We start from the raw sequence: 16,199 nt of genomic DNA on the forward strand, positions 1-16,199 counted from the left end.
CTGATTTAAACATTTAAACTAGTCGGTATACAGCACTTACTCAGTATTACCTGTATCCTCCTGGGTTTGGTTAAATCCAATACCCTCCTCAACCTTATATATATATATATACCTACAAGGGGAGCTAAAGAAGGCCTAATCTTCCGAGTTCTTTTATAGGGCTTAGAAAAACTGAAGGACCACTGCAATAAGTATGTGAATCTGAGAGGGAATATATTGAATAAAATCATTATTGACTTATCTTCCTGTATTTTCTTTTACTCAAAGCCAGGAATTTTTCAGCACTCCCTCGTGTGTGTATATCTCATCCTTCATGTCTTCTGAGATAACCTGATTAGCAGCTTTACAATCTGTGGTTCCTGACGTGGCATATTAGGCTAATGTTTGCATAAAATTCACAGTCTCAGTGGGGCCATGTAATAGTAGAATTAGAACCCGGTGGGACTCTAGCTTTCCCTGTTGCTCTCCTCTCTTTAGTTCTCTAATCAGTTTTGATTCCGAGTGCTTTATTCCAGAGTACTTGGCTATACGCAACAGTGAGCTATCTCGAGCAAGATGCTCCCAAGAAGGCTGTTCTAAGTTATACTTTTACAGATATAAATATAAATACGATTGAAAACTGCATATGTTCTGAATAGGGTGAAAAACTGAGAATAGCATAGAAATTAAAAGATATATATCCCTGCCGTAAGGCTTTACTTCCACACACACCAGCTTAATTTAATTCATTCCAAGTCGAAAGACACCTGTTGTTATGTCCTGGTATTTGCATTTGTATTTGTGTAACTTTTCTCGTTTTTTTTTTCCGTCCTTGTTTACGTATACATTAGCTCCTTTCTTCCAAGGAATCTAATGCTCTTAGCTTAGTTTTTCCTTGGGGTTTGCCAGATTGGAGCAATCTCGAGTATAACCAGCCGAAATTGCAAAGACAATCTGGAACTCGACTGAGGAAAGAAAACTTCGAATGACCCGTCCTTGTTTTCTTTGTATCGTCTATCTGGATGTTTTGCGTTCTTGTCCCATTTTTGTATTTTATATTTTTTTTACTCTTTTACTCTTTTACTTGTTTCAGTCATTTGACAGTGGCCATGCTGGAGCACCGCCTTTATAGTCGAGGAAATCGACCCCAGAGCTTATTATTTGTAAGCCTAGTACTTATTCCTTGAGGGTCTTTTGCCAAACCGCTAGTTTACGGGGAGGTAAACACACCAGCATCGGTTGTCAAGCGATGCTGGGGTGACAAACACACACACACAAACACACACACACACACACACACACACAAACACACACACACACACACACACACACATACATATATACGACGGGCTTCTTCCGGTTCCCGTCAACCAAATCCACTCACAAGGCTTTGGTCGGCCCGAGACTATAGTAGAAGACACTTGCCCAAGGTGCCACGCAGTGGGACTGAACCCAGGACCATGTGGTTGGTAAGCAAGCTACTTACCACACAACCGCTCATATATATATAAATGAGAAAATGGAGATACATAAATTAATAAGTAGATTTATTAACTGCAAAAATAAACACGATCTCTAACATCTATTTAGATTCATACTTTAGAAATTATAATTGTAATAATTAAATCATTTTATAAAGCAGAATCTCGTCAGAGGCAGAAAAAAAGATATAGTAATATATTATTAGCTGTTAAGTATATGGAACATTACAGCAAACTGAGTATTGTTAAATGGATAACCTTGCTATAAACCTTTTAAGGGGGACAAAAGGTGTATATTTAGTAGGAAAGTAAATATATATTAATATACTCTAGTTAATAGTTAGAAGACGTAGAGATATATAATAAATAGTAATTTACCATATATATATACGTATCATATTAAAATTGGGGTAAATATATTTATAGTTTATTATTATAGAGATTAGTAATAAGTAGAAGCTATTAATAGTCAAAATATTTATTCAATAGATTAAATATATATGATAAATAAATTCAAAAATCTATAAAGTAATTATATGCGGAAAAAATTATATAAATATGTAATTGTATTCTCTTTTACTCTTTTACTCTTTTACTTGTTTCAGTCATTTGACTGCGGCCATGCTGGAGCACCGCCTTTAGTCGAATCAAATTGACCCCAGGACTTATTCTTTGTAAGCCTAGTACTTATTCTATCAGGTCACTTTTTGCCGAACCGCTAAGTTACGGGGACGTGAACACACCAGCATCGGTTGTCAAGCGATGCTGGGGGGAGGGGGGGACAAAAACAGACACACAAACACATACATATATATACATATATACGACGGACTTCTTCCAGTTTCCGTCTACCAAATCCACTCACAAGGCTTTGGTCGGCCCGAGGCTATAGTAGAAGACACTTCCCCAAGGTGCCACGCAGTGGGACTGAACCCGGAACCATGTGGTTGGTAAGCAAGCTACTTACCACACAGCCACTCCTGCGCCTATAGCCACTCCTGCGCCTATAGCCACTCCTGCGCCTATAGCCACTCCTGCACCTATAGCCACTCCTGCGCCTATAGCCACTCCTGCGCCTATAGCCACTCCTGCGCCTATAGCCACTCCTGCGCCTATAGCCACTCCTGCGCCTATGATTAATATATTAATATTTATATTCATACACGGAAGTACTTATGCTGAAAAAGAGTTCGATAAAACATGATAATAAATAATTGAGGATTATTAAAAAATGCATTAATAAATAATACGTACTTATTTTGGTAAGAAATACGAAAACAAGCCTAAATATATTTTGTATTGATCAGTTAAGTTATAGAAATTCTATTGGTCATTTGTTTAAAAATAGCGTTTCTATACATTTATAAAGTCAGGTAATGGTAAAATAAATAAATAAATAAAATAAATGAATGAAATTAATATGTTATGTGTTCAATAAGAGAACAAGGAGATGATTTCTTACATCAAAGGAAAAAGGTTGATAAATTTGTATTTAGGGGATACAACACTTATGTATATGAAAAAAACTATTGGCGAAGGGGAGGTAATTGTAGATAGTTATTTGAGCTTAGTAAAACATTGAATATATGTACATACACACATACACACACACACGCACGCACACACATATACACACATACATACACACACATACGCGCACGCACACACGCACACACACACACACACACACACACTATATATATATATATATATATATATATATATATATATATATATATATATATATATATATATATATGAAAAGGTCATAGATTGTTTTTTATAAAAAATATGAACTTTAAAAGGATTAGAAAAATGAATATATCTATATATATATTGGGTTAAGTAAAGATAGGTAAAGAATAGCAAGGTAATGTAATAAGCTGTAGTGGTGGTGGTGGGGAGACAGTATATACTAATAGTATATTTAAGGAGAGGGAGGGATGGGTGTATGCAATTAGTATTAATTAAGAAAGGGGATGCAAATGGGTATTAGTAATCAAAATTAGTGACTACTACTTTTAAAATTGGGTAAAAATTGTATTAGAAGAAAAATAAGAAAAGTATAGAGAATATAGAATTCGAGGTGTGATGTTTCAATTTGAGTAAATAAAGTGTTTTTCCAATGTCAATTAATAGAGAGGGTATTTTTTAAAAAACAAATATAAAGCTATAGCTATGATATCGAAGTATAAAATTATTAATATACTAAGTGGGCGCTGTTAATAAATAGTCTAATTCCTCAACAATGTATTAAATAAAAGTAATGGCAAGGGTTATGGGTTAAAGTATACAATTATGGAGGTGAGAGAGCTAATTGGTTTATTATTGGAAATTTACTTATATTTGGAAAATACATATTTTCTCATGTGTAAACAAGATTTATTTCTTTCGTCTCTAATGTTAAGTAGGAAGTATTTAGCCGAGAGAATAAATTTCTTTTTCGCTTAAACAAAGAAAACATTCTTCATTATTAATTTTATAAGAAGGCACTGAAGCTATTATATCCCATTCAATTTTTAAATTGATATTATTATCCTTAAGCTCCCAGATAAATTTACTTAGTCCTGTCGAGTTTCATTTATGTTTATTTCTAAATGTGTATAGGTGGGTAGAAATACGTTTTTTTTAATTTCATTTTCGGTAGTCCCAATGTAATGATATTTATTTTCTAGTGTTTTAACTGGACATTGATATATCAGGTTATCCCATAAGTTCTGTCCGAATTTTGAATAAAGAGAACAAGTGATCAAATGTTATATTTAATTGAAATTTAATCATCAATGTACTTTCCCTGATTATCTATGACTTCCTTCCATCTACTTACAAGTTTTTAACCCCATCAATGTAAAACTATTTTGGTTTCAAAGCGAAGAACTCTGAAATGTCAGTTTCGACCTCCTCCTGGCTTGCGAAAGTTATGTCCCCCAAATGATTCTGTAAACTACGAAACAAATGGTAGTCTGAAGGAGCAAGGTCGGGAGAATAAGGTGGATGAGGAATTTTTTCCCAACCAAGCTTTTCGATCTTCTGTGATGTGATCTTTGCAGTGTGGGGTCATGCATTGTCCTGATGAAACATCACTCCTTTTCGATTCACTAAAGCGGGTCTTTTTTTCTTCAAAGCTTGGTTCAAACGCTCTAACTGCTGACAGTAGACTTGAGCATTGATTGTTGCATTAGATAGTAACAATTCAAATTGAATTACTCCTTTGCAATCCCATCAGATAGAGAGAAGAACCTTTTCCCCCATGAAGTTCCCTTCTTGGTTGTGGTTGAGTTTTTTTCCCTTTTACCAAGCCACTGTTTACGACATTTAACATTTCGATAGAAGATCCAGTTTTCGTCACCAGTCACAAGTCTATCCAAAAAGAGTGAAATGAGTTCGCGAGAATGGAGAGAAGAGCAGATGTCAACTCGGGATTTGCGGTTGCTTTCGGAAAATTCATGAGGCACCCATTTTCCAAATTTAGGAACCTTTCCAAGTTGTTGAAGATGACGATGAACAGTTGTTTGAACTAAGCTTTATTGCCAATTCTTCAACTGATAATGCACGTCCTGTTCGATCTTCATCTTCAAGGCTGAAACCTCCACTTCTGGAGTTCTTTCAAACCATCTTCTGCAAGTTCTTTCATTCAAGCAGTCTTTCCCATAAACTGAGTGTATGTTTCGAGTCGCTTCGGCTGCAGAGTTTCATTCTTCGTACTCATAAAGCATTATTTGCCTTAAATGCTCTTTGAATACTTCCAAGTTAGAAAGGTTTTAACCAAAGAAATTTTAATTCTATTATTCTGTAAAATAATATTTAATTAGTTTAAATGTACACAAATGCATAAAAATAATTTTTAATTCCATTAGACATTCTAAAATACGAATAAATTTCATTCAATTTTAAAAAAGGTAAAATCGGACAGAACTTATAGGATGACCTGATATTACGCTTTTTATTTTGCATGCGTTCTTAAATAAACAATTATTTCCAATCCTGAAGTTACAATTATTATAAGTATTATTATTTATACGTGTATTTAATGAGGGAGTGTTATTTATTATTATAGTGTTATTTCTTAGGGTTCTGTTATCAGGAGATGTATTAGTATAATTAACAGGGTTATTCGAATTAATAGAATGTGTGTTGAGTTCAGGGAAGTTAGAGTAGTTGTTATTATAGATGTTTCTATTCAAGTAGAATTTGTCTAGTTTCTTATTGTTTATGGAAGATATAATAGTAGAGAAGTTGTGGGTTAAACTATATCCAACATTAATAGTTTTATTATTAATTATTTCATAATGGAGTGGCTGTGTGGTAAGTAGCTTGCTTACCAACCACATGGTTCCGGGTTCAGTCCCACTGCGTGGCACTTTGGGCAAGTGTCTTTTACTATTGCCTCGGCCAGCCAAAGCCTTGTGAGTGGATTTGGTAGACGGAAACTGAAAGAAGCCCGTCGTATATATATATATATATATATATATATATATGTGTATGTATATATATATATATATATATATATATATATGTATATGTATATATATATATATATATATATATATATATATATATATGTGTGTGTGTATGTATATATAAAGCTTCACTGCGTATATACTGGCAAAGGCATGTGAGTGCAACAAATATGAAAAATTTGTCTTACCTCTAGGAAGAACATTCGTTAAATGGACAACCCAGAATCGGATAATGCAGGACCGGTTTCTTTATTTTACTGGAAAGTAATACATTTGTATTGCAATACTTTTTCATTGAAAACTTTTTTACTGTTCTCGTTCTGTTAACGGCTAAGCGTTCAGGCGAGTACACTGGCATTGATGTGGCAACATTTGAAATATCGTCTTGATGAAAACTGATCAAATTTACGTTGACAAACGTATTTGAAGAGTCAGAAACCGGTCCTGCATTATCCGATCCTGGGTTGTCTATTTATCGAATGTTCTTCCTAGAGGTAAGACAAATTTTTTCATGTTTGTTGCACTTACACGTCTTTGCCAGTATATACGCAGTGAAGCTTTACAATAGCGTCGTATTTCCAGTAAATATTGGTGCCTTGTTGTATCACTCATGTGTATATATATATATATATATATATATATATATATATATATATATATATATATATATATATATATATATATATATATATATATATATATATAATACAGTTCTATATTTAAGGGATGAGGAATTATTTACATTATTTACATTATCTACATTTGACGGGCATATGGCGTAGTGGTTAAGAGCGAGGGCTACTAACCCCAAGGTTCCGAGTTCGATTCACGGCATCGACCTGATTAATAATAGTAATAATAATAATAATAATAATAATAATAATATAATAATAATAATAGTAACATCGATAGGAATGAGAACCCAGGTTCGAAATTTCCCCCAAGACACCTGACGAAGGCTGGAGGGTATATCAGCCGAAATGTTGTGTTAACAACAAACAAAATGAGGACGAATATCCGTCAAATGTAAATAATGTAAATGATATATATATATATATATATATATATATATATATATATATATATATACACACACACACATATATATATATATATATATACACACATGTATATACGTATCTGTGTGTGTCTTTGTATTTGTCCACCGCCACCCGCTTGATAACCGGTGTTGGTTTGTTTAAGTTCCCATAATTTAGTGGTTCACCAAAAGAGAACGATAGGATACGTATCAAACTTTAAAAAAATATTTACTGGGGTTGATTCTTTCGACTAAAACCTCCTAAAAGCGGCGTCCTAGCATGGCTGCAGCTCATTGAAACAAAAAATTGGTAATTTAAGGGGATAAGGAAAATTTTCGTTATTGTATTGGGACTAGTATCTTGAAAGATAATGTTGATTTGTTTAAATCTTAGTAATAACGTGTATTAACAACATAAAAATTTAGTCGTATGTCATGCGATTTTGGCTATTAATAGGTGTAGTCTAATTGTAATGTTAGAAGAGTATGGTAGCTTGTGAAATATGCGACAGAGTAATATAGAAGGCAAATTACATTAAATGTAAATATAACAGATATCGAAAGTTTACCCGAAAAATATTTAACGAGTCCTAATCTTTCGAGTTAAAACTCCTTTTCAAAAGTTCTGAAGAAATATAGTCATAAATTACCCGTCCATTCTCTTCGTCTAACAACCACTTTTTAAGAAAAGGAAGCCAAAGGCATATAAAGGGAACAATATATGGGTTTTAGATTGTAATTGTAGTCTCTGTGTATTGAGGATCTAATGAGTAGAGCCTTAGGTAAATGTTGGATTTGTGGTATGAAGATATATATATATTTTTGATATTTTTGTAGATATGCTTTTGTAGAGATGGTTGCTGTGATTTTATTATAAGCATCCACCTAGGTGCAGGTGCAGGCTTGACAGTGTAGTTAAAAATTTCGCTTTGTAACTACGTGGTTTCGGGTTCAGTCCTACTGCGTGGTACCTTGTCAAGTATCTTCTACAAGTGTTCAATTAATATTTACTTAAACAAAGATTATTAAAATAACCGACCATTGCTTTATGAGTAAATGTAGAGCACGGAAATTGTGTGGAAGCCCGTCATACATGCACATACACACACACACGCACCCACACATACACACTCACATACACAGATAAAAGCGTGTGTGAGTGTGTGCGCGTGTGTATTAGTGTATTTATGTGAATGTCTCCCACTGCTTGGCAACAGATGTTGGTTTGTTTACGTACCCGTAACTTAGCGGCTCGGCATGGCCGCAGTCTAATAACTGAAACAAGTAAAAGGTAAAAGATGAAAGATAACCAACGCCGGTTGTCAAGCGGTGAAGGGATAAACACAAATACAAACAAACGCGCGCGCGCATTTACATCGAGCTTTCGCATATTTTTCGTTTACTCAATTCACTGACAAGACATGGGTTGGTCCGGAACTATCGTAGAAAATACCAACACCAAGATGTCACACAATGGGACTAAATTGGAAAGCCATGAGGCTGCAAAGTGTGCTTTTAAACCACACAACCATATCTAAATAAATTCTTTCTCTACAAACAATTTTTTTAATTTTATTCAATATTTTATTAAAATTTGGGCTGCTGGAATTTGTCTGTAAAATACAGGGCTGAGTTCTGTAAGATTTGGAAAATCATAGAATGAATTCTTATGTACAAAGCTATGTTGGAAATGAGTTCTGCTGTACAAAAATATGTTTGGAAATTGCTGGTTTAAGTTGGAAATACAACCACAAAAGATAATAAGCGTGGGAAAATGCTGTGTATATGCGTATATGTAGTAGCGGTGGTGCTAATAGTGCTAGTAGTACTAGTAGAAGAAAAAGTAGAAGCAGAGACGGCTGCGGTGGCGGTGGTGATGGTGGTGGTACTTGCTGTGGCAGCTGTAGTAATTTCTCACGTTTTCATTTTTTTTACTATTCTTTTCTATTCTTTTATTTATTTATTTATTTTTCTTTTCTCGTTTCCAGCCACCTTGAAACCAAACATCACCGATGAACAACTGGATAATAAGCTTCGTGAGATCATCTCGGAGTTGACTATACCACGACGCAACACGTCCAAGTACATCCGTTCCAAAAAAAGTATGGCTGACGAACGTGTTTCATCAAAGGTGATCGGTGGCTTCACGGCCATTGTCGTGGTTGCACCCTTTGTTCTTATTGTCGTGGTTGACTTACTGCCGCTTCTCAAATGGCTCTATTCATACATCTAAAATTCTACACACGAACAGTGGGCTGATAAATAACAACGAGAACTACTACTACTACTACTACTACTACTACTACTACTACTACCACTACTACTACTACCACTACCACTACCCATCACCACGACGACGTCGACAACAACTACTACAACTAACATCACCACCACCACCACCACCACCGCCGCCACCGCCGCTACACCAAATACATGCGCGTACGTAACGCACACACACAAGATATATGAGGATACGAGCATGTATGTGTGTGTGTGTGTGTGTGTATCGTCCATAAACATAAATCCGAAAAAAGGAGCACACTCTAAGTTATAGAGCAGTATATATTAGAATTAGATAAGGTCGGTTTATGGGATTACCTTAGGGTTCACATCCATAAAGGGCTTAGTTTTATGGCGTATCATTAGATCCCAAAACCTGTTGGCTAAAGGCCTCTTTAGCGAGTGACCACTCGCTAGAGAGGCATCTCTCTAACAAGTGGCCACTCACTAGAGAGGCCTTTAGCCAACAGGTTTTGGGATCTAATGATACGCCATAAAACTAAGCCCTTTATGGATGTGAACCCTAAGGTAGTCATATAAACCAGCTTTATCTAACTTTAATATGCATACATACATACATACATAAGATCCAAGGATCGAAGTGTAGGAAGAAAGTTAGTTTGAAACAACCCGTAGTAAATATAAGAACAACTTCCTGGGACAACAGTGGTTTATTGAGACGGAAGGTTGTGGATTTTATTTTTGTATCAAAGCAAGATAAACCGAAAAAAGTTATTTTTACATTTCATGATAGGCGACCAGGGTTGCCGGGTATGCGAATAAGAATACAAGATGTAAGGAATGGAGTAGATAAGATCGGGGTTACATATTTTTCATAGCGAGCGGAACACCTATGAAGTGATAAATATCCAAGCGAGGTGTATACCGCAGGCTACTCTTCAGGCCAAGGATATCTTGATTAAATGAAAGTTTACATTGTTGCAAGGAGCCACATGATTGTAAAGGTAAGATCCAAAGATCATGGTGTAGGAAATTAGTAAGCTTCGAACAGGCCGTATTAAGGTATGAAAAACAACTTTCAGGATCAATAATGGCTTATTGGCGAAGAAGGTTGTAAATTTTTCCCATATCGAATTTCGATGAGCTAAAAAGTTATTTCATAGTTCACGGTTAGCAGCTGGGGTTGCTCTGTAAGCGAATAAAAATCCAAAATTTAGTGAATGGAGTACATAAAATCCAGGCTACATATGTTTCATAGCCAGCAGAACCTCGGAAGTAGTAATTATCCAAACGAGGGTTAATGCGCTAGCTACTCGTCGGGCCAAAGATACCTTAATCAGATGAAGGTTACATTGCCGCTAAGGGATCCCATGTTAACACGCAGGAGATTTGATCAATATATATATATATATATATATATATATATATACGAGGTGCGTTAAAAAAGTATCCGACTTTATTTTTCCTGCCAAAACTAATGCTGCATGGGGAAAATGTTCTTGGTGGGAGGTGACGCCATCTTTCCTGTGCATGCGTGAAAATTTTCGTATCGGTAGGCTGCGTAAGTTCGTTGATTTGGTAGATGGAAACTGAAAGAAGCCTCTGTGTGTGTTTGTGCTACCTTGTCTTGACATCGCGTGGTTGTTGCAAATGAATGTAAACATATCTGGCTAAGAGGAAATGTTACCTTGCTTGGAATTAGATGATCGTTGGTGACAAAAAAGACATCCAGCTTTAGAAAATCTGCCGTATTAAAATCCGTCTTATCCATGCAGTCACGACGTTAAAACGATGATGATGAGGATGATATACACACACACACACACACACAATTATGTATATATATGTATATGTATATATTATATATATACATGTACCTGGTCTGATCAATAAGTATCCAGACTGTTGTCATAGTAACGAAGCTAAAGTACGCAGAGTAAAGCTGCTTGGTAAAGATTGACCTTAACAGCAGTAAGTTTTAACGTTCTAGCACACTTTCGCTGTTTACAGCAGTGCTTGGAAGGAAGGTGTGTAGCGTGTGATCGTTGCATGGACCATAACAGAGAAAGTTGAGCAAAGAATCTGCATCAAATTTTGCCAAAAGCCTGGTGATACCTGCTTAGAGGTCTACTCAAAGGTTTCAAAATGTTTTCATTGTTCTCGACACAATCAAGATCTTGTACAACTGAAACCCAAGTTTCTTCGTGGTCAGCTGAAAGCTGTTTTGGCACAAACTTGGCAGACACACGTCTCATACCCAAATCTACAATAATAATGAATGAACTGAACTGAACCGTAACTAATCAGCACATCCTCTGAGAACTCACAGATGGTGATTCGACGATTTTTCCTCACAGCTGCACGCACATCTGCGATGTTTTTCTTAGTTATGCTGGTTGCGGGTCTCTCAGAACGTTCGTCAATATCAACATTTTTTCGGCCATCTTGGAAACGTCTGAAACCCTCGTACACGTGTGTGCGGCTCATACACTCCTCTCCATACACTTTCTGCAACTTTGCGCAGGCCTCTGAGCAGGTATCGCTAGGACAATTTTCTCTGTCATGGTTAATGCGGCGATCACATGCTACACACCTTCCTTCTAAGCACAGCTAGAATCTTAAAACTTTGTCCACATAAACAGCACAGTTCAATTCTTGCCATGCGGCTTTACTCTGCATGCTTTAGCTTCCTTACTATAGCAATAGTCCAGATACTTTTTGATCAGACCTCGTATATATATATATATATATATATATATATATATATATATATATATATATATATATATATATATATATATATATATATATATAATCCAAATAAACAAACAGTTCAAATAAACGGATAAAATACGAAAAAAAAGAAGAACGAACATGAGGACGTGCACAAGAAGTATATTAGCTTGACACTCGGTGAAAGGAGAGTTTAACGTTTCGTCAGGAAGGAGAAAAGGGTAAGTCCAAAGGAGGAGAAGAAGAAATCGCCAACGGACCACGTCTAGTTACACTATTGTATATATATAAGTATATTTTATGTATCGGTTAAAGTAGTGAGGACCTAAACTACTCCTTTCTTGTATATTATATATATACAATATTTTTCCAATCACTATATTCTGCCAATCACTATATTATTATTATTACTATTATATTATTACTATTATAATTGTTCTTCATACTTTTAATTTTAATTTTTAACTTCAATCCTAATTTTCTTCTTCTTTTTTTATATTTTCTAATTTTCTTTTTCACTTTTTATATTTTCAAATTACTTTTTACCCCTTCCATTATTATTTGTTTATCTTCTAAGTGTATGTACCCATGTAATAGACAAGTTTATAAAGCTAGAAATTTTTAGTGGTGTGTTTGGGTAAACTGACCACTCATCACAATGATATCAAATTACAACCTTAATCTATATTCCAACGAGTGGTCTAGTTAAGAAATTATTTATGACCACTACAATCCCATCCAAGACAACACCCTGTTTTCATCTCTATAGTATTTAATCTCTTTATCTCTTTTTCCACTTTATGGGTTTAAAAAAATATCTTTTCTTTTTTTTTCTTTTGTTACTTTATTCCATTTTTTTTTTACTTCTTTTACTTTATTATCCTTATTTTTACTTCTATTACTCTCGAATTGACTTCTCTTACTTTTATATTTTATTTCTTATTTTATTTTTTTATTCTTTAACTTTTAATTTATTTTTTATTTTTGATCTTCTCTTTCTATCTTATACACCCTACTTAAATACAATCCAATCTATTTAACATTCACTCTTTGCTGAATTGTGGTACAGTATGGGCAGATTTCTGAAATCCAACGAACATTTATGCAGATATAACAGCTTAAAGGAGAAACCTATTATAATGGATAATACTAAGTGGACTTTTTCTTTTTCTCTTTCTTTTTCTTTTTCCTTTGTGATGTAATCTTGGGACTGAAAATGTTAGCGGCTGAAGATAACTTTAAACCATCATTTTTATCAACGATATATACTGATGTAATGACATTGTGTATAAAGCTTGAAACACGAGTACTGCGATATCCTTTGTGTTCTGTTTTCAATTTACGTTTAATATATATATATATATATATATATATATATATATATATATATATATATATATATATATATATATATATATATATATATACATATATACATACATACATACATACATACATACACACATACATACACACACACACACACACACACACACACACACACACACATATATATATATGTATATATATATATATATATATATATATATATATATATATATATATATGTATGTATTAAATATGTATATAATATATATATATATAGAGTTATTAATATTTCTAAGTCTCTCTAAAGGAGACTACGGCAGCGGTACTGGAAATTAATAGTTATCGCCAAGCCAACATGGCAGTCCCAAAATTAGGACGAAAGCTGCCGTGAAATAGCTCCAAGAAGCCATCGCCTCTAGCTAGCTATGTGACACACGAAACCTGTGTCCTTTATAACCTTCGAACAGGGGGAGGTCAGCAGTTTCCCCTTGCTGGTTTGGCATCTGCAGACTAGTTTCAGGACGTTGCCCTTTGTCAATGCAGAGCAGCCAAGCTCCAGCCAGGCGGCGCTACTGACTATCTGTTCGAAGGTTATTTATCTAATTTCAGTGGAATCTATCCACTGGTTTTCAGAAATAGAGGCGATGGCTTCTTGGAGCTAATTCACGGCAGCATTCGTCCTAATTTTGGGACTGCCATGTTGGCTTGGCGATAACTATTAATTTCCAGTACCGCTGCCGTAGTCTCCTTTAGAGAGACTTAGAAATATTAATAACTCTATTTCTGAAAACCAGTGGATAAATTCCACTGAAATTAGATAAATAACCTTCGAACAGATAGTCAGTAGCGCCGCCTGGCTGGAGCTTGGCTGCTCTGCATTGACAAGGGGCAACACCCTGAAACTAGTCTGCAGATGCCAAACCAGCAAGGGGAAACTGCTGATCTCCCCTGTTCGAAGGTTATAAAGGACACAGGTTTCGTGTGTCACATAGCTAGCTAGAGGCGATGGCTTCTTGGAGCTAATTCACGGCAGCTTTCATCCTAATTTTGGGACTGCCATGTTGGCTTGGCGATAACTATTAATTTCCAGTACCGCTGCCGTAGTCTCTTTTAGAGAGACTTAGAAATATTAATAACTCTATTTCTGAAAACCAGTGGATAGGTTCCACTGAAATTAAATAAATAACCTTCGAACAGATAGTCAGTAGCGCCGCCTGGCTGGAGCTTGGCTGCTCTGCATTGACAAGGGGCAACACCCTGAAACTAGTCTGCAGATGCCAAACCAGCAAGGAAAAACTGCTGACCTCCCCTGTTCGAAAGTTATAAAGGACACAGGTTTCGTGTGTCACATAGCTAGCTAGAGGCGATGGCTTCTTGGAGCTAATTCACGGCAGCTTTCGTCCTAATTTTGGGACTGCCATGTTGGCTTGGCGATATATATATATATATTATACTTGTACACACACACAAATATATACACACATATACATACATATATGTATCTCTCTCTCTCTCTCTCTCTCTCTCTATATATATATATATATATATATATATATATATATATATATGGCTGGTTGTTGATAAATTTTTACGCTTTGTATATATATATTCTCTCTCTCTCTCTCTCTATATATATATATACATATGTATGTATGTGTGTGTGTGTGCGTGCGTGCGTGTGTGTGTATGTGTGTGTATGTGTATACTTGTTTTTATGTCGGTGATATTCATTAATTCTTTTTTTAATTTTTTAAATTGTTTCAGCTTTAAAGCTGCGGTCATGCTGGGGCCGTTGACAATATATAAAACAGTTTTAACATTAAATTGGAGAAATACCCAATCTTTTTTTTAGTAGACTACATGTTTATTAAACTTACAGGTTTTACATATATATATATGTATATGTACATATATATATATATATATATATATATATATATATATATATATATATATATATATATATATATATATATATATATATATATATATATATGTATATACACACACACACAAATATATATATATATATATACATATATATACATATATATACATATATATATACATACATACATACATACATATACATACATAAATACACACACACACACACACACGCACACACACACACACATATATATACATACATATATATGTATAAGTAATAACATATCTAATTTTGTTCGATAGTATCAGAGTTAATTGTTGACTAACTGTACCATATTAATTATATTAATTACTAGCAGCAATACCCGTCGTTGATCGAGTAATTACTTTTACTGTTTCTTGTGAGCCACATTCAAAGTATTATATATATATATATATATATATATATATATATATATATATATATATATATATACTCTTTACTCTTTTACTCTTTTACTTGTTTCAGTCTTTTGACTGTGGCCATGCTGGAGCACCGCCTTTTAGTCATACACGTTAAGTTATTGAAGTATTCATCTTGCATTAAGAATGAATATATCTTTATAAACAATGTTTTTTGTTTTATTTCGGGGAGCATAAGCAAAAAGATTTGCTTTTTGCTCTCACACGTGATGCTGCTACATAAGGTTGGCCATGTGAAAAGCATGGTTCTTCAAATTACAATCCAGCAACTTTTAGTGTTTGATCCTGAGTTTTATTAATGCTCATGGCAAAAGAAAGTGGGGTAAGACACTGTAATTGCTTAAATTGGAATGGGACATTAGATGGTATAACTAGTATGCGAGGAATGAAGACGGTCTCATCTTTACCACAACCAGTGTGAATATTTGCCTGAATGCAGTTCCTCATAAGTTTGTGCACCATTAGTATTGTATCATTGCATAATTTTTGTTGAAACAAATTAGGCAATACCATAATAGTTTCCCCTGAACCAGGTACTTTCATTTTGCCGGAGAAAGGAAGAGACAGAATTTCGATTTTATATAT

At 34.6% G+C, this 16,199-nt stretch overlaps 1 protein-coding gene across 1 annotated transcript in view; it reads left to right on the forward strand.

The window, feature by feature from the left end:
* LOC128249382 (uncharacterized) overlaps nt 1-9,615 on the forward strand; it is a 24,934-nt gene extending 15,319 nt beyond the window's left edge. The window contains exon 4 of the mRNA XM_089362620.1: nt 8,948-9,615. Within this exon, the coding sequence (XP_089218746.1) occupies nt 8,948-9,192 (245 nt within the window). The 3' untranslated portion in view covers nt 9,193-9,615. The remainder of the gene's footprint in view (nt 1-8,947) is intronic.
* Nucleotides 9,616-16,199: the final 6,584 nt, after the last annotated feature.

The sequence above is a fragment of the Octopus bimaculoides genome, chromosome 14 (assembly GCF_046866305.1).
Source record: "Octopus bimaculoides isolate indiv1 chromosome 14, ASM4686630v1, whole genome shotgun sequence".
Taxonomy (NCBI): Eukaryota; Metazoa; Mollusca; class Cephalopoda; order Octopoda; family Octopodidae; genus Octopus; species Octopus bimaculoides.